The sequence below is a fragment of the Monomorium pharaonis genome, chromosome 8, assembly GCF_013373865.1.
Source record: "Monomorium pharaonis isolate MP-MQ-018 chromosome 8, ASM1337386v2, whole genome shotgun sequence".
NCBI lineage: Eukaryota > Metazoa > Arthropoda > Insecta > Hymenoptera > Formicidae > Monomorium > Monomorium pharaonis.
The window spans coordinates 11,340,382-11,360,063 of NC_050474.1; the positions used below are offsets into that span (position 1 = coordinate 11,340,382).

At 31.8% G+C, this 19,682-nt stretch overlaps 1 protein-coding gene across 2 annotated transcripts in view; it reads right to left on the minus strand.

Moving 5' to 3' along the window:
- LOC105833033 (mediator of RNA polymerase II transcription subunit 17) overlaps positions 1-19,468 on the minus strand; it is a 77,092-nt gene extending 57,624 nt beyond the window's left edge. For both annotated transcript variants that reach the window (XM_036291439.1, XM_036291438.1), the window contains exons 1-3: positions 19,330-19,468; positions 18,875-19,057; positions 11,191-11,507 (exon numbers count right to left, since the gene is read on the minus strand). In XM_036291439.1, the coding sequence (XP_036147332.1) occupies positions 11,191-11,507; positions 18,875-19,057; positions 19,330-19,430 (601 nt within the window). In that variant the 5' untranslated portion in view covers positions 19,431-19,468. The remainder of the gene's footprint in view (positions 1-11,190; positions 11,508-18,874; positions 19,058-19,329) is intronic.
- Positions 19,469-19,682: the final 214 nt, after the last annotated feature.

A 19,682-nucleotide genomic window follows, 5' to 3' on the forward strand; every position in this document is an offset into this window, starting at 1 on the left:
GCAATGTGTATAAGCGTAATAACATCATGTGTGTAATCGTACTTTTGTATCTTAATTATTTTCGTGTGTGCAAACGAAGCTGTAGGCAATCGGGCACCTTTGCAAAATTTGTGTGCAAACGAAGCTGTAGGCAACTGAGAATGTAGGCAAATGAGACTCCCCCCTGTATTTTAGTGTGCTGAACATGAATCCAGTGTCAGAATTGCTCTATCATCCATCATTTTCCGCGTGCAACAAAATTATTACAATTTTCAAAGTTTTTTAGGCCATTTTTTTAATTAAAAAAAGTTCTGTTCAAACAACTTTTTTATGTGCTTGTGATATTTGTATATAATATTTATGTTAAAAATGTAATTTTTTCTAATAAGCAAATTTAAAAATGTTATACATATAAAATACTATTTTACCATATTATTAATAATTTAATCATTCTAAAGTAGAAATTGTAAAAATAAGATATATACAAGAAATGGAGAACAAAAGTTTAATAAACAGCGCGAAACACACGCTTGTATTGTCTAATTTACAGAAATATACCATGAGACTAAATTATTGGAGAATTATAAAAATTTTAGAAGGTCAATAATTCAATTTTCAAAAAAAGCATCTTAATAATTTGTCATTATTTTTTTACGATACTAATTGTTTTTGGGTTGTCAAATTTGTGCTTTGTAATTTACTTTATTTTGTATAATTTTAAATATAATTTTAATTAAATTGTATAAAAGCAGAAAAAAAAGAGGAAAAAAAAGATAAACAAAGAAAGAGGAAAAAAATTAAAAATAGTTAAGAAAAAATAAGAAGGAAAAAGAATAAAATAAAGTTAAACATGTACATAAATTATAATTATAATTATAATTAATGTGTAAGTAAATAATTCAGTATCTAAAAAAATGTTAAAAATGTTTGTTATTTTCAAATTCTTATGCAAACTTTGAAAATTTATATCTGGCAGCATAAATATTATAGATAGAATATAATATAAATTTTTTGATAAAAAAGGAAGAAAAATATTATTTAAAAAATTTAACTTAAAGATAAAAAGAGAAAGAAAGAGAAAAGAACACAAAAAAAATTGATAAAAAACTAGGAAGAGAAAGAGAAAAAGAAAGAAAGAAATAAGAAAGTAATAAGGAGACATATGAGGTAATAACAAAATAGTAAATAACATTGTGTAATAATGTTTATATATGTACATATATACATATGAACATGTATGTATGTATGTATATGTATATATATATATATATACAGGATGCCTGGTATTTTTTTATGGAATGTTCATGAACAGGTAGAGCACATGAAACTGAACAGAAAAGTCCTTACCATTTTTCCATTTTTGCAATAATTAACAAGTTAGTGACTTGTAAAATTTTCTGTATTAGCCCAGCCTACCGGCAAATGCAAGCGCGCTGAGCGCCCGGCCGCGGCGGCTGCCCCCAGCGCTTGAACCTTGAGATTGCTAGGCGCGCGGGGTGAATTGTTACAACAAGCGACAATGGCTACGCACAAGTGACGCTAAATTCTCCCTTCGAGTTATGATAGTTTCTTACCTTTTTTAATAAAAATAAAATTTTTCAACAACAAAAAGTATGTGTGTACGTGTACATACATGTGTACAAAAAATATCAGTTTTAATGCTTAAAGAAGTGATTACTAAATTTATTTTTTTAATAAATAACGATTATTTTTAATATTTTTTTGATGATAGTCTTAAACGCCGTAAACTGTCATTATAAATTTTAAAAGAAGTTGTTATCATATGCTCGAAACAAAATTTATGCTTCTTCAAAAAACATTAGAAAATTTTAATAATTAAAATAAAAATGACAACCAAATAAAATGTTTGTTTCAACTTTATATTCATAATTAAAAATTAAATAACTAAGATATTTACATTTTTAATAAAATTAATCCTTGTGATAGACGTATAATACACGTAAAAAACTTTATGATAAAAATTACGAGTGAGTTCCAGATGCGCACAGTAATAAACGGACACAGCAAGCTGAGTGAAACGGACACAGTAACAAACGGACACAGACCAAACGGACACAGTGCGAAACGGACACAGTAACAAACGGACACAGTAACAAACGGACACAGACCAAATGCGCACAGAGCGAAACGGACACAGTGCAAAACGGACACAGACCAAATGCGCATACTGCACATGCGCACAGACCAAATGCATACACGAAAAGTCGCAAACCCATGTGATGCAGTGAATGCTTTGCAAGCACACACACATACACACACACGGGGGGGTGCAAAGGGGGCCTTCGGCCCCCCTCCTGCACCCACCCCGTCCAAGTCGCTAACCTATGTGGACTTTACTCTGCTTGCAATGTACATGGATTGCATTTGGTCCGTGCGCACGTGCAGTGTGCGCATGTGCAGTGTGCGCATTTGGTCCGTGTGCATTTGGTCCGTGCGCATTTGGTCTGTGTCCGTTTCGCTCTGTGCGCATTTGGTCTGTGTCCGTTTGTTACTGTGTCCGTTTATTACTGTGTCCGTTTGGTCTGTGTCCGTTTGTTACTGTGTCCGTTTCACTCAGCCTGCTGTGTCCGTTTATTACTGTGCGCATCTGAGACGCTCCCAAAATTACTATGGTAAGTAGTAAACGCGGGCCAAGGAGGAATTATGAAAATTTTTATTATGTTTTTCATCAAATTACGACAATATTTACACTACTTATATGATATAATTCTCTGAAATTTCTTCTTACAGTTCGTGGTTACTACCATAAATAATAAATCATACATAATTTTACTATAAAATTTTCTCCGTGTAAATTTACGAATATATGAATTTATTAAATGTTTGAAAACTTATAAACAATATTTATTTAATTTAAGGAAATTTTAGTATGTAATGTGTGTGTGGGGGGGGGGGTACATACGCGAGCTAAAGAATAATCACTTTGTGACAAAAAAATGATTATTCCTTAATTCAAGAAATTTTGGTATGTAATTTGTGTGTGTGTGTGTGTGTGTGTGTGTGTGCGCTATGTGTGTGTGTGTCTATGTGTGTGTGTGTCTATGTGTGTGTATGTGTGTGTACATACGCGAAAATGTTAAACATTATTTGTTTTATGTAAAGTGTGGTGTTTATTATCAACAGAATACTCTTTTCAATTATTAAAGATAAAATAATTATTAAAAAAAATAAAATTAAAAATAAATAATTGATTTTTTTTAAACTAGAATTATACTTTTCTACGTGTACGTGTATAATAATCAGCGTAAATAGTAATAGTGATATAAAATCGCGGAACTAAGGCATAATCATTTTCCTGTCACAAAGTGATTATTCTTTAGCTCGCGTATATATGTACACCTCCTCCCCCACACACACACACATTACATACTAAAATTTTCTTAAATTAAATAAATATTGTTTATAAGTTTTCAAACATTTAATAAATTCATATATTCGTAAATTTATACGGAGAACATTTTATAGTAAAATTATGTATGATTTATTATTTATGGTAGTAACCACGAACTGTAAGAAGCAATTTCAGAGAATTATATCATATAAGTAGTGTAAATATTGTCGTAATTTGATGAAAAACATAATAAAAATTTTCATAATTCCTCCTTGGTCTGCGTTTACTACTTACCATAGTAATTTTTATCATAAAGTTTTTTACGTGTATTATAAGTCTATCACAAGGATTAATTTTATTAAAAATATAAATATCCTAGTTATTTAATTTTTAATTAAAAATATAAAATTGAAACAAACATTTTATTTGGTTGTCATTTTCATTTTAATCGATAAAATTTTCTAATGTTTTTTGAAGAAGCATAAATTTTGTTTCGAGCATATGATAACAACTTCTTTTAAAATTTATAATGACAGTTTACGGCGTTTAAGACTATCATCAAAAAAATATTTTTTATTAAAAATAATCGTTATTTATTAAAAAAATAAATTTAGTAATCACTTCTTTAAGCATTAGAACTGATATTTTTTGTACACATGTATGTACACGTACACACATACTTTTTGTCGTTGAAAAATTTTATTTTTATTAAAAAGGGTAAGAAACTATCATAACTCGAAGGGAGAATTTAGCGTTACTTGTGCGTAGCCATTGTCGCTTGATGTAACAATTCCCCCCGCGCGCCTAGCAATTTCAAGGTTCAAGCGCTGGGGAGGGGCAGTCGCCGCGGCCGGGCGCTCAGCGCGCTTGCATTTGCCGGTAGGCCGGGCTAATACAGAAAATTTTACAAGTCACTAACTTGTTAACTATTGCGAAAATAAAAAAACGGTAAGGACTTTTCTGTTCAGTTTCATGCGCTCTACCTGCTCATGAACATTCCATTAAAAAATACCAGACACCCCCAATACAGTTAATAAAGAAGAAAAGATTTTCTTGGAAACTAAAATTTTCCACCTTTGTTTCCTTCTACATTTCCATTAAGAATGTTCCATTCTTAATGGAAATGTAGAAGGAAACAAAGGTGGAAAATTTACATACGTAGGAACAAGAGGTAATTTGGTAATTGATTATAGAGTGACAAATTTAAAAGCGAAAAATAAAACCAAAAATTTCAAGGTAGGAAAAAGAATAGAATTAGATCACCTCCCTCTGATCGTCGAACTATATTAAAAGAAAATAGGAGAAAAAAAATAGAAGAAAAGAGATGGAGAGAGAGAAGAATATGGACGGAAGATGGAAAGACCCAATACATAGAAATTAAAAAAGTAAATTTTAACAAAGAAGAAGTTAATGATATAATGGAAGAGATTACAAAAAATAAACAGCGCAATCACAAAGAAAATTTTGATTAAAAAGTGCAAAATAGGATACAGCAGATTGTCGGACAAAGATTGTACAAATGAAAAAGTGAAAGCAAGAAAAGCGTTAAGAAGATAAAAAGAGAACTAAAAAATTGTTTAAAATATTTACAAAGAGGAGTATAGAAATGTCTGTGAAAAGAAGAAAAGAATACTACAAGGGAAAGTAGAAGAAAAGATTATATAAATAAAAAAGAGAAGTCAAGCATGAGCTTATATTAATAGAAAAAGAAAGCAGAAAATAGGAATTACAACAGAAATAAACATAGAAGAATGGAGAAAATATTTTAAGAATCTATTGGATGGAGAAGAAACGTCTACAAAAGCGCGAAAGGAAAAGCAAGAGGAAGAACCGGAAGAAAACCAAATAAACAAAGCTGAAGTAAAGAAGCAAATCGACAGATTAAAAAAAAGTAAAGCAGCAAGAGAAAATAAAGTCAAAAATAAAACTCGGTATATACGGAAACCCAAAGTTCGTCAAAAAATTAGCAGAAATAATTAACAAAATGTGACATAAAGAGACTACCAAAGCGATGGAAAGAAAGAGTGATAGCGCCAAAAAGGGAGATAGGGAGAATATCAAAAACTACAAAGGAATAAAACGCACCATATAAAATATATATCAATGATACCGTATAGAGAAAAGACTTAAGGACGAAATAAAGAGTAAAAAGATAATACTAAAAACATAGGATTTAGAAATAGAAGAAATACAATAAATAACATCTTTATTATAAGTTACATATTAAACTGACAGATGAAAAAAAAGGGAACACAGTTGTGCCTTTGTTGCAGATCTGAGCGCAGCTTTCAATAGGATAAACAAAGAGATATTAAAGAAGATAATACAAGAATACAGTATAACACACAATCAAGGAACAAAATTACAAGGAAACGAAAAATGTAGTTAGAATAAATGAAGATATCAGAAAAACTTTAGACGACAAAAATAGATATCCTTGTGCCCACTGAGTCCGATGTTATTTACGTTATACGTGGCAAACTTAGAAGAACATATAAAATGAGGACAAGCAGAGAAATCGTGATAAGTAGGGAGAAAATTTGATCACTAGCTTATGCGGATAATGAAATATTAATAGCAAAAAGCCCTAAGGAATTGAAAAAAATTATAAATAGACTAGCTTTTTCGGGAAGCTTTGCGCGGGCTCAAAAGCTCTTGCTTTTTTCCCTGGTCCTTTTTTTGAGGGTAAGGAAAAATGCATTTACGCACACCCGTCTCGTTTACCATGCGACTGGGTTGTATGGGTTCTCTTAAAACACTCTCTAAAAACTATGTTGGTGTATGAGTTAAATCCTAATTTGTAACAACTTTTTTTAAAAAATTCGTGCTCATAGTAGCCTTCTTTGAAAAAATTTTCTTAAATTTAAAATAAAGAGGATCGGACCACAAATGACGGAGTAGTTCGCGGCATACAGACTTCAGTCATCCATACGTATATTTTTGCCCATCATTTTTTAAACAAGCTGTTTTAAAAAAATTCGAAACCATAGTAACCATCCCCGAAAAATTTGATAAATTTTGACACCAGTGACATCAAGATCGGAGCACAAATGACGAAGTAGTCCGCGAACATACAAACGTACACACATCGTGATTTATATATATAAATTTCTCAAATCATATTTTGAGAAAAAAGAGCTAAAACAAAAATAGAAAGGTCGAAAGTTTTAGTGTTCACAAAAGGTAATAGAAAAAAAAATAAAAAAAATGGAAGTAATGAAATAAAAGAATCAAAAAAGTTAAAAGAAAATTATTATCAAATATTTAGGGAATTATTTTCAAAAAACGGAGAGACACGCATAAAAAAGAGTTAAAAAAGAAAGGATCCACTAGAATAGGTATGGAAAATAAAACAATAAAAATTTAAAAACTATTTCAAAAAAAGACTAAAAATGTTTCGCAGTTTAATAAAAAATATTTTACTGTATGCAGCTAAAATTTGGACTGAAAAGAAATAAAAGTTGAGAGAATTCAAAAGTATATCAAATCAACTTTAGGTTTAAATTTTAACACTCCAGGATACAGTACTAGAGAAGACAAAGACAAATAAAGTAAGGATAGAAGCTGGAAAGAGTGGTAAAATATATAAAAAAAGAGTAAAGAAAAATAAGATAATTTTGAAATGTTGAAAAAAAAGTGAAGGAAAAAAGGAAGAAAAAAGATCGAAGTAAGAAAAGAATGACATAGGATAATTATAGGTTAAAGTTAGTAAACGTTCAGGAAATAGGCTAAGACTAGAAGAGAAGGAATATCCAGAAGAGCTAGAAAAGATAAACAGACACGAACAAAAACAAGAACAATATGAAAAAATAATTTGGGCAAAATATAATAGACTGTACAAAGAAATAAAAATAAATAAAATAATAGAAGCCTTTGTATATTTTAGCGAGGTGTAAAGTTAAGAATCAGTCAATGATAGCGAGATTTAAGTGCGGAAACGAGGCATTAAGGAATAGATATTGAAAAAAAGAAAAAGTGTAGGCTATGCAATTTAAAAGTAGAGACTTTAGAACACTTATTAGGAGAATTTACAGAATTGCAAAGACAAAATTTCTCTATTAGGAAAATGTTATCAGAGATAGATACAAAATGGATGAAAGATGTATTAAAGACAAGAAATGACAAAGAAAAGCGTAAATAGTCGTTAAGAATCTCATGTTATGTAATTAAGCTATGTAACCTCCTTTCAAAGGCCAAAAGATTTAAGAAATAAACGAGTTGTGTATATATTATATGCAATAGTAATTTTATGCAAGGTATAATAACAAATAAAAAAATAACAGTTGACGCGCGCGAAGCGCGCGCTTGATTAGGGGTCAATTCTGTATTTTTGAAGAAGTGAAAATGTGAAAAGTGAACAACAGTGATTGGTGTGTATATCGTTAATCCTAAAAGTATACATCAATCAATGGAGACAGTGCTACTTACTTTTCACATTTTCACTTTCTTCAAAAATACAGATTCGACCCCCTATATAAAAAAAGGCTGTGAAAACTCGAGAAGTGCGCGATTGCTGCTTTTCCGTGATGCTGATTGGTTTTCTCATTTGACTTACTTCGTGTTGCGAAAGTTTAATTTAACAGTTTAGTTAATACAGGCGCGCGCAAAGCGCGCGGTGCATACTAGTCCCTTTTCTAAAAAGTGCATGTTATATCAATATTTGCAAATCTCGAAGTTATTGTAGCCTTTTCCGCGATGTAGATTGGTTGTCTCGTTTCGCTTACTTCGTGTTGTCCCAGATAACACAAAATATTTATAAAATATTTATAAGGAAAAATATTTATGATAAATGTGTTAGACGATTATTCAGGCTTTCCTTTCAGGATTACCTGGGTGTTTTACAGAGCCCACCAAACCCCTTACAACTCAGTTTCTATACATACATATCATACATAACCACTATACAGTACAAAGTAAAATACAAAAGATACTATCACATTATGTAGCGTAGCGGAGGTCCCCTTTCCCTTTATCTCTTCCCTCTCTTCTTCTGTACCCCACAAGGGAACAAAAAATCATAACTATCACCCCATCCATCCCTATAAAAATCATTACATATATATCAATTCGCCTCCTACCGACCTGGTAGGAGGCAAATTGATACAGCCTTACAATCAGTTACCCCTCCTCCCTTCCACGACCCTTCTAAACCATTTTTCCCCTAACCTCTTTCCAATTCCTCTTCTTCTTTCTCCTCCATATCTTCTCCGTCCCCTCTCGCTGCCTCCTCCGAACACCCTCCGAACACCAAACAGTTTTCTCTCTGCTCCATCCTGATTCCCCTTGATTGTCCTCTCCTGAGCTCCAAATTCTTCAGCTTCCTCCCTCTCTTCCTTTTACCTTGCTCCATTCATTCATCTGCCTCCACCAGTCCTCCATCCTCTTCTTTCCCTCATCCTCGTACTCGCTCTCTTCTCTCCCCTTTTCCTCAATTTCCACTCGCTCTTCCTTCCCTCTTCATTTCATCTCGCTTGCCAGTCTTTCCTGTGTTTCTCGCTTGTCCCCACTCTCTCTAACCCTCTCGCATGATGTCCTTGCTGACTCTCTCTCTTTTCCCCTCTTCCTTGTGCCTTTCTTCTCTCCTTCCTTCTTCTGTTCTTTCCCGCTCCTCTTCTCTCCCTCTGATAGTGCCTCTTTCTCTCCCTGCTTCTTACTACCTTCTTCTTCCCATCCTCTCATCTCTCTTCGCTTTTTCCTCCTTCCTCCTTTCTCTCCGTATTTCCTCTGTCCGTTTCTTCTCTTTATCTTCTTCCTCTTCTTTCCCTCTCGTCAGTTTCTCCAGTGCTCTTTCTGTCTACTCTTCTGTCTCCTGCCTCCGACTTAACTTTCTCTCTTCCTTCCTTTTCCTCCTTCTATGTCTGCTCTTCTCCATATCTCCACTATCTCTTCCACTCCTCTTCTTATCTCCCTTAGCTCCTCTATTCCTCTTCACATTTCCTTTAACTCCTTCAAAATCTCCTCCATCATTCTATTTCTTCCCGCTTTCAATCTCTTTACTACTTCGCACTCTATCGGCGAACCACGCGCTTGGAACGCAAGCGTTCCCAAACCCGCTACCACCGTTCTCATTTCTTACTATCGATCCCTATCGACCAATCTCCAACCTCCTTCCTTCCATTCCATCAATCTTCTCTAGGTATCGTTCTCTCTATCAATCACGGCCTCTCGCCTAATATATCGATGGATCAAATTGTCAAACCTGCTGCTCTCTCCTGCTCATCGCCACGCCATCTACTGACTTTCTGCATACTCTCTCCTCCTCTAGCGCCACTCCCCATCTCACGCCGTTTGTCCTCTTCAACTTCCTCTTCCGTTCGCCCATGCGCACTGTCCCCAGCTCCAAATTCGCTATCTCATCCACTAGTCACCTACTCCGATATTCAAACACCTTTCCCATCTCTTCTCTTTTTCCCTTAAACTTTCCACTAATGTCCAAGCAATTATCCCACCTCCTCATCCTCCTTCACATACTCTCACCTCCACTTTTACTTCTTTTTTACTTTTTTCCGACAAACTAACAAGAGCACTCCTCCCGACCATCCTCCGCCATCTTTTCCTCCTCCACCAATATTTATGATAAATATTTTGTACATATTTTTATGTCCGAGTTTGTCAGGCATAAAAAAATGATAATTATGATAAACATTTATGAAAATATTTAAAATAAATATTTATACTATATTAATAAATAAATATATATTATATCGTTAAAATTGAATAAATAGCGCGCGCCTGTATTGCTCTCTTCAAAAGTAAGAAAAGTAAATGTTTTATCATCAAAATTTTTCATACTTTGATGCACTTCACAAGGTGCAATAAATTTTTTTGTAAACTTTATAAGAATTATCGTAAAATATGAACTTTTTCCTACAAATCAAAAAAGAATTGAAGTTTGTACGATTTTTTTGTGGAGTTATGACATATCAAAGTTACCTAACATTTTAGTCTGTTTATGCCTGTTATTGCCAACATTAGCATTACCCGATGCGCATCACGAAAAGGTTGCTGATCAGATCTTGCGCATTGTGTGTGTGTGTGTGTGTGTGCGCGCGTGCGTGCGTGCGTGTGTGTGTGTGTGTTGGACAGAAAAAAATATTGTACGGAGATAGCAACTGTAAGTGGCATTATGGTACATATGGCACAAAATTTCTCAGGATGCAATTAGATTCTACATCAATATGCATGAGCATCTTCAAAAGGTCATTCAGAGACGAAGATATAATACACATTATTAAGTATAAACTATGTACTACTTCTGGCCAATATTTTCTTATTTCTTTCGTCCAATACGACATGCACGCACGCACGCACGCACGCACACGCGCGCGCGCCCAAAACTCGACTAGCAACTTGAACGTAGTGGTCATCAAGAAATATTAATGCTGGTGGTATGAACATTTTGAAGACAAAACACTTATTTTCTTACTTTTAAACAAAAAGAGAAAAAGAGGGAATTAAAATCTGACAAATGCTCTTTATAGATTTCAAGTTTTAAAATAAAAAAAAACTTTTAAATATGATAAGTTTTCACAAAGTTACGATTATTTGAAGTTGTGTTGTATTTACACATATATATAGATTATATTTACATATAGTGTGCTTTTCAGCAAAACAGTGTAACACTGTCCACTAGTGAGTGAGACATACACTGATATGTTCTTTCTCACACTAATGGACACTGTGTTACACTGTGTCTTGCTGGAAAGCACACATAGATATATAGAGGTGTGTGTGTGTGTGTGTTTGCGCGCGCGCACACACACACACACATAAGAAAAGTTTCATGCCTCCTATTCATTTCTTACAAAAATGTAAAGAAATATACATGTTTAAAAAAATTTTTTTTTAATGGAACAAACCAGTTCGATAGCTGAGATCACCAATGATTGAGTTTGACACTTTCTTCAAACGCCAATTTTGTCGCAATCTCAATAGCTCAATGTGAAAGTCAGGGGTAGATCTGGTTCTAACTAACTCGGCCTGACAATTTCGTAGTCTCTCAGCACCCGAGATAAGAACTGAAGCTGCTCCTTGAAGCGCCTTTTTTCTAGCGTACACCTGTAGCATAGGTTTTACATCAACTAATTCCTGAGGTACCGGATCTAATACCATATAATTTTTTTCCTTTGCTATTGCAAGTACATCAGCCAATACGCAAACTTCTGTCAATGCATTCCTATAAAATAAAATCAAATTCAAATTCAATCAATTATTATAAAAATCAATATTTATATAGAGGATTCAATAAAAGATAGAGAAAGATTTAAAGAATAATTCTAGATAATAAAATGAGACAAAAAATCAAGAATAATAAAATTACAATCAATATTTTATTTTTTATTAAGTGCTTGCAAAAATTTATAAGGCCACAAATAAATGATTGTAGCAGCAGCTTGGTAATTATTTTCCTTTAAGTTTTTAGTTCTTAAATATTAGAATTGATAGTTGATAATTCACAATTTCAAACAAAATATTTATTTACATCATTAAAGATAGAACTAAGTAAAATTCTTTGCTATTATATATTTTATTACTTTAATCTAGTCTAGGTGAAACTGTTGCAACTAAAAGACTGATTTGTCTATAAAAAGTCATTTAAAAAGTTTAGAAATGGTGATTATGTTAAGACATTTTACTTGTCCAAATGAGAAAGAATAATGAATTAAAAGCATTGCTTCATGAAAATTGGGTCCAAACATAAAGGGGATGCTAAAGTATCTGTCAAACTTGATCGAGGTCAATAATATAGAGTCATATAATTATCATATAATTATCAGTCATATAATATTCGTGCATATAATTAACAGTATTTCATATGTATTCCTTTATAGATTCGGAAATTTTTTTCCAGAATTGAAGTACACTTATTAAAATCATCATATAAACTGGATTTTATACCAAGAATGAACAAAATGTTTTCAGACTGCTCTTTTTCTAATCTATATCTGAATTTGCAGTTATAAAAAGTTATTAAAACAAATCTTTTTTCTTAGACTTTTAATCTTAATTTGAATTGCACGATATTGTTCGTATATATTATCTTTAAAGAAATATGGTTTCATTTTATACATATACTAGACGCCACAGACGCACACTTTTCGCGCGCTACTTTACTGTTTGCTTTTTACTTTTTAAAAATAAATCACACCGATAATTGTATAATTGTATAATTGTATTGTAATTCAGTCGCAATGACAGCTACTCTTGCAACACGAAGTAAGCGCAGCGAGAGAACCAATCGGCATCGCGGAAAAGCGACAACAATAAACTTCGAGAAATGTGAGCAATCGACTTTATATGCCTTTTTTAGATAGGAAGGATAGGATAGGATAGGATGATAGGAGATATATATACTACTACTACTACTACTACTACTACTACTACTACTACTACTACTACTACTACTACTACTACTACTACTACTACTACTACTACTACTACTACTACTACTACTACTACTACTACTACTACTACTACTACTACTACTACTACTAGACACTACAGACGCGCGCTTCGCGCGGTCTATTTAACTTTTTATTTTTTACCTTTTAAAAATAAATTGTAACGATAATGATAACTATAAAAATTGATAGTTTGACAGCTAGAAATGACACGAAGTAAACCAAGTCACAACGCACTTGACAACGAGATAGCGAGACAGCCAATTAGCATCTCGGAAAAGCGACAACAATATCAATAACATCTCCTTTTTACAAAGTGGAGAGGATGGAGTGGATGGATAGGATGGATAGGATGGATAAGATAGGATATCATAGATTTTGTATACTAAGCAAATATTGTTATCAAGGGATAGCTCTACATATTAAAAAATTTTTTTTTCGTTTTTGATATTAAATCGACCATATTCCCCTAGATTTTAGTGCATACTTTAATTCTGTAAAAAAGTTTTGCAATTCTATAAATTAAAGAATTAGTTTAAATAAACAATGTCGGTAAAACAAACAACTTCAGGATTCCCTTAAAAAAATTTACAGAATACTTTGAAGTTCATGAATCAACAGTATCTTGCCATCTTAGCTTTAATAAAATGGCTTTAATTTCATACAAACTTTTGCAAGCATATAGTTATAAATATTAAAATATTTGTTTTTTTAAATTTCAAGATTCCTTGTAACCAAAAATAATTCTCACCTTTACATTTTTATTTTAATTATTAAAAATTTCACTTAAAAAGATGCTGCTGTTAAACTTGATCGAGATAAATAATGTAGAATTATTTGTGCACATCATTAACCCTCTATCTAAATATTTTTGTAACGAATATACAGGGTGTTCCAGATCAACTGGAAGAGCATGTACGTATTCCTCATGAAAAACTGAGTCGAAGATGTCAATAACAAAAGTGTTGAGGGATCAATAGTTTTTAAATGGTGAGCTTTTGAAATTTTACAACCACAGGCCGTGAAGCTCGCGCCGTCAGGCGCGGCGCCATCAAAGGGCCGGCCGCCCGGCCGTTTTGACGAGTACCGCTAAACGGCACGATACGAGTATTGCACCGTACAAATCTGTGAAATTTCTATTAACATCTATTGCTATATTCTTAAATCAAGTCTAATTTAATTGACAAGAAGTAATATCAGTTGCAAATTCGATAAACATCACTTATATCAATAAAGTGTTTCTGAAATACATTTTATGTATAAATAAAATTATATTAATAAATAAAATCAATATTAATTAAATCATCAAATCAAATAATATTTAAAAAATATCAGTCGACAAACATTTCCAAAACTTTTTTTTAAAAAGTTCTATCACAAACGATATTAAAAACATTTATATTTAAAATTCGCATTTCATGTAAATAAATATTTCATAGTTAGAAAATGAAATAAACGAAATTCCGAATTATGATATGAGAGAAAAGGGAAATGCAGTGAATAAATCGATAATAAACCATATTATTACTCGTTTACTTCGATTCCTTCACTGTATTACTTCCCTTTCTTCTCATATCACAATTCGGAATTTTGTTCATTTTATTTCCTAAATATAAAATATTTATATTTACATCAGATGCGAATTTCAAATGTAAATGTTTTTTACTATTGTTTGTGACAAAATTTTGAAAAAAGTTTTGGAAATGTTTGCCAATTGATGTTTTTAATACTATTTGACTGGATAATTTAATATTGCTTTTATTTATTAATTTATATATACATAAAACGTATTTCAGAAACAGATACTTTTTATTAATATAAATAATGTTTTATCGAATTTGCAACTAATATTACTTATTGTCAATTAAATTTGACTCGATTTATAAATACAGCAATAGACGTTAATGGAAATTTCACACATTTGTATGATGCAATACTCGTTCAGTATCGTGTCGTTCAGCGATACTCATCAAAGCGTCCGGCCGGCCGTTTGGTTACGCCGCGTTTGACGATGCGAGCTTCACGGCCTGTTGTTGAAAAGTTTCAAAAGCTCACCTTATCCATTAAAAAATTGACCTCTCAACATTTTACTATTGACATTTTCGACTCAATTTTTGCACTTGTAGTTGTGTTTATGTACACTATAAGTGCACACTTGCACTTGTGTGTATAAAAGCTTAAGTATGGAATTCCATAAAGTTACGCCATCTTGTAGACAAAAATTAGGTTATTATTTAGTTTAGGGGACACCGCGCCGATAATCTTGACCTTGACATGTTCGTTAAAAAGTTATAACAAACAAATTTTGAAAAATATTTATGTAGAATAGAACAACACACACACACACACACACACGCGCGCGCGCGCGGAGGAAAAGTGCAAAAGAAAACGTGTGGGCATTAGAGGGGCTCTACCCTTCTTCCTGCACCCCCCTCCCTGTAATTTTTCCTAACTCTAATCCAACCAATTTTATGTTGCTATTTGGATAATACGAAAACATTGAAAATCAACAACGTGGATCTTGTTTGGCGTGGAAAGTCGCAAACTTAATTATGTGGTGCAGTACAAACATTTATTAATATTACGGTAAAAGTGCCAAATGGGTTTGCGACTTTCCACGCCAAACAAGATTCACGCTGTTCGTTTCCAATGTTTTGCATTATCCAAATAGCGACATCAAATTGATTGGATTAGAGTTAGAAAAAATTATGGGAAGGGGGCTCCGCCCCTCCCCTACCCACGCATTCTCTAATCATATAACCTCATGACTTTTCATGCAAAACATGATCTTTATAAACATGTAGTTTTGGAAAATTGCATATAATTCATAAAACTTCTTGTGTTTATAACTTTCTAATAAACAATGAGTGACGGCTTAAACCTTTTATACATTACTTAGGGTCATGATCTTGACAACATATGTCAAGGTCAAGATTATTGGGGCCTTTATATTCAGAATAATGCCCCTATTTGGCATTTTTACCAAAAATCTATTAATTTATACATGCTTTATAAAAATTATTGCAGGAATATAGGAGGAGGGCAAAGCCCTCCCCTTGTTCCCCGCCCACGCGTTCTCTGCACCACATGGGTTTGCAACTTTAAGTAAAGCAGAGATATCATGTATCGTATTTATAAAACTTTTTTGTTAATAACTTTTTAACAAACAATAACCGCCGATTAAGTTATAAAAAAAAGTTACTCAAGATCATGTCACAACATATGCCAAGACCATCGGCGCGGTGTCCCCTAAACTAAATTACCAAAAATTAAATTATTTAATAAAATATCGATATAGTATTATTATGTGACTTGAAAGTTACACAGGTCCATAGAGGGTTAACAAGATTTTGTATTTCTTTTCATTTTCGATACAAAGTTCAGCTTAATAAATACATACAAAATCACATTACAAAAATTTTGTGTAACTTCGTATGTGTTGCTTTCATAGATTTGGAAATCCTTTTCCAGAATTAAATATTATTATTGGTCTGTAAACTGGACTTAAGGGGATGCTGGAATTGTCTGTTTTACCAACAAAAAGATAGTAAATTTTGTTTCGCAATATCTTTTTATCTCTTTTATAGATTTGGAAATCTTTCTCCAGAATAAAAGAATACGCATTGCTACCAGTCTGTGGAGTGGAGTTTCTACCAAAACCAAAACGCGAAAAAAATTGTTAATTTGCTGTCACATCATAACAATATTTGCTTAATATAAAAGATCTACAACTTGTACTTACAAAATTCGTATTCACAGACTAGTAGACAATAAGAACAAACAATGTCGAGTTTCAAAAATTAGATTTTAGTGCCTAATTGAGACGAAATTGCGAAACAAAAATTTAGGTTATATACGCGTAAAAAATCGATAAGTAGAGCAATAAAAAAAAAATTTTTTGTTTTAGATATATGGTCCAATTCACAGATGAATATTAATATGTGTACTTTAATTCTGGAAAAGAATATTCAAATCTATAAAAGAAATATATACAAAATCTCATTAATGATGTGCACGAACGACTCTACGTTATCGACTCCAATCAAATTTGAGAGGCAGTCCAGCATCGCCTTAATACCAAAAGAAAAAAATATCCAAATTTATAAAATAAAATCTTATTACAAAAACTTATTAATTAATCAGTAAAACTGTCTCTAGCATTCCCTTAATACGTTTATACTTTACTATTACATTTTAACACAAAGTATAAAATACCTCAAATTATTTATTTTTTAACAACTATACTTAATTTTATGCACAAACTAATAGAATAAATCAGGTAAAAAAATATTGTTTTAAAAAATGAGTAAATCTATAACTTTTTTGAAAAAACAATGTGTTTTATATCAATTAATTAATTTACTTCATCTTTATTTGTATATAAAAATATTATAGTACAACTATTAAAAAATCAATACTTTACAAAATATTTTACATTCTGTGTTAAAACATAAGTAAAATAAAGTGTAAAATAGAAAATAAAGTATAAAATATTAATGTTATTAAATAATAAATTGTTAATTTTTCATTAAATCTAAATACTTTTACTGCTTATTATAGTCAATACTTTTTAATACTTTTATATATACACTAGCGCAAAAAAAAACAAAACAAAATTTTTTACCAATTTTTAGGCAATCTTCAAAGTGATGCAACTTTGCGAAAAATCATCCAAATTACATGTACTTTTTTTAAATTAAAGGGCAAAGACTCTACTTTAAGAATCCCTACGCGAAAGTTTGATTTTTTAAGTGTAAACCTTTGTATCGCATGAAAACCAAACATGTTTTTTTAATTGAAGAAAGTAAAAGTTTGTTATCATTTTGCATAAGTTTCTCGTTAAAATCTGGCTAATATTAATCCAGATTCTTAAGTTCATTCTTTTCTAAGCAATTTAAAAAAAAACATGTCGATACGATGTTTTTTGTTCATTGCACACTAGTTTAAAATTTGCACTGCATTTTAGGGTATTTTAGCAAATAAATACGGTATTTTTTGAATATCATGAATTTTGAGTATCAATATGATATTGCACATTGGTTTTATTATCGTGTTTAACTCAATCATACCGCCGTCATCAAAGTGACCCGATGTGCACCACGTGGAGAATGACGATCGGATTTTGTACATCATGTGGCCCTGAAAAGGCTGATTTTTTAAAATAAAATTTGAACTTTTGTTTTTTATGTATGAGTATGTGTATATGTATGTTTACGTGTATGTGTGGGTTTATGAGTATAGTTAAATGTGATCTTCTGTTGACTTCAGTGAAATTGGTGCGTCAGCTATCCGTTATATTCAGATCAGAAAGTAGAAATTTCCATCGATGAATTTCGGAGCCACATGATGTACAAAATCCGATCGTCATTCTCCACGTGGTGCACATCGGGTCACTTTGAAAACGGCGGTATGATTGAGTTAAACACGAATAAAATCAATGTGGAATATCATATTGATACTCAAAATTCATGATATTCAAAAAATACCGTATTTATTTGCTAAAATACCCTAAAATGCAGTGCAAATTTCAAACTCGTGTGGAATCAACAAAAAACATCGTATCGACATGTATTTTTTTTTAAATTACTTAGAAAAGAATGAACTGTAAGAATCTGGATTAATATTAGCCAGATTTTAACGAGAAACTTGTACAAAATAATAACAAACTTTTACTTTTTTCAATTAAAAAAAACATGTTTGGTTTTCATGCAATACAAAAAGTTTATACTTAAAAAATCAAACTTTCGCGTAGGGATTCTCAAAGTAGTCTTTAATTTAAAAAAAAGTACGTGTAATTTGGATAATTTTTCACAAAGTTGCATTACTTTGACGATTGCCTAAAAATTGGTCAAAAATTTTGTTTCGTTTTTTTGTGCGATGTAGAATAATTCATATTGTACAAAAAAAATATATTTAAAAAATCCATATAATTTCTTTTTTTTTAATGTCGATGACTTTCATATAATCTAAAATAATTTATTTTTTTTATCAATTAAAACCATAAAGATCCATAATTAAAAAAAAATTGCTTCTTTTGCTTATGTATAATATTTTGATCAATCAATTTTTACTTGTCAATTCTTGTACTTTACATTTGAATGTAATATTTCTAACTGTTAAACCACAATCTTGCACAACAAACCTTAACTTATTCCTAACACTATCCCATGGCCATAAAAAGGACTGAAATAAAACAGAATCCTTCGTATCTTCTTCATTCTTCTCGTTGCCTTCTAATTGTTCCTTCTTTATTTCTTCACCATTCGTTTTACTGAAATCGATCTTTTGAGCAATTTTCGCCAAATTTTCTGATAAAGTGAGAGGTCTGCAACATAATTAATAAGCATCTATTATAAATCTTTATATAAAAATATTAGACTTGTAAAAAATTATTAGAACCAATATAAGATTCAAATATTCAATTCTTTTGAATAGTTTTTTTGCGTGTGATCTGATATTTTTGCATTAGAAAGATAATTCTTATCCTCTTTTGAAACTAAGGTTAATTTAAGAAACGTATGTGAATCTGTCTAATAAAAATTCTGCGTTAAATGGATATCTTTATTGCATCTGTTGACGTCAAATTTGTTTACGTACGCTTGATAAATTTCTTGGCCATCATAAGTAATTTCCTGTATTTGATTCTCGATCGGCGCTTCTACAGAAATGTTCACAGAATACGCCATTATTGTTTTCATGTCTAATCTGAGCTGCGTTCCAAAACTTTACTCATGGAGATGGAGTGCGTTCGGGGAGACGCTATAGCGCTACCTTTGAGTATATATACATGGAGGAGAAATGCCAGCACTGTTTACAATAATGGCTATCCGAGTAATTTCCTCTAGGACCGAAATATATGATGAGCACAGCCATCTACTACCAGCATGATTCGTGACAACTCAATGCTGTCTGGTATAGCCTTTAGGTCTGTTCGCGTCACATGCCCCAAC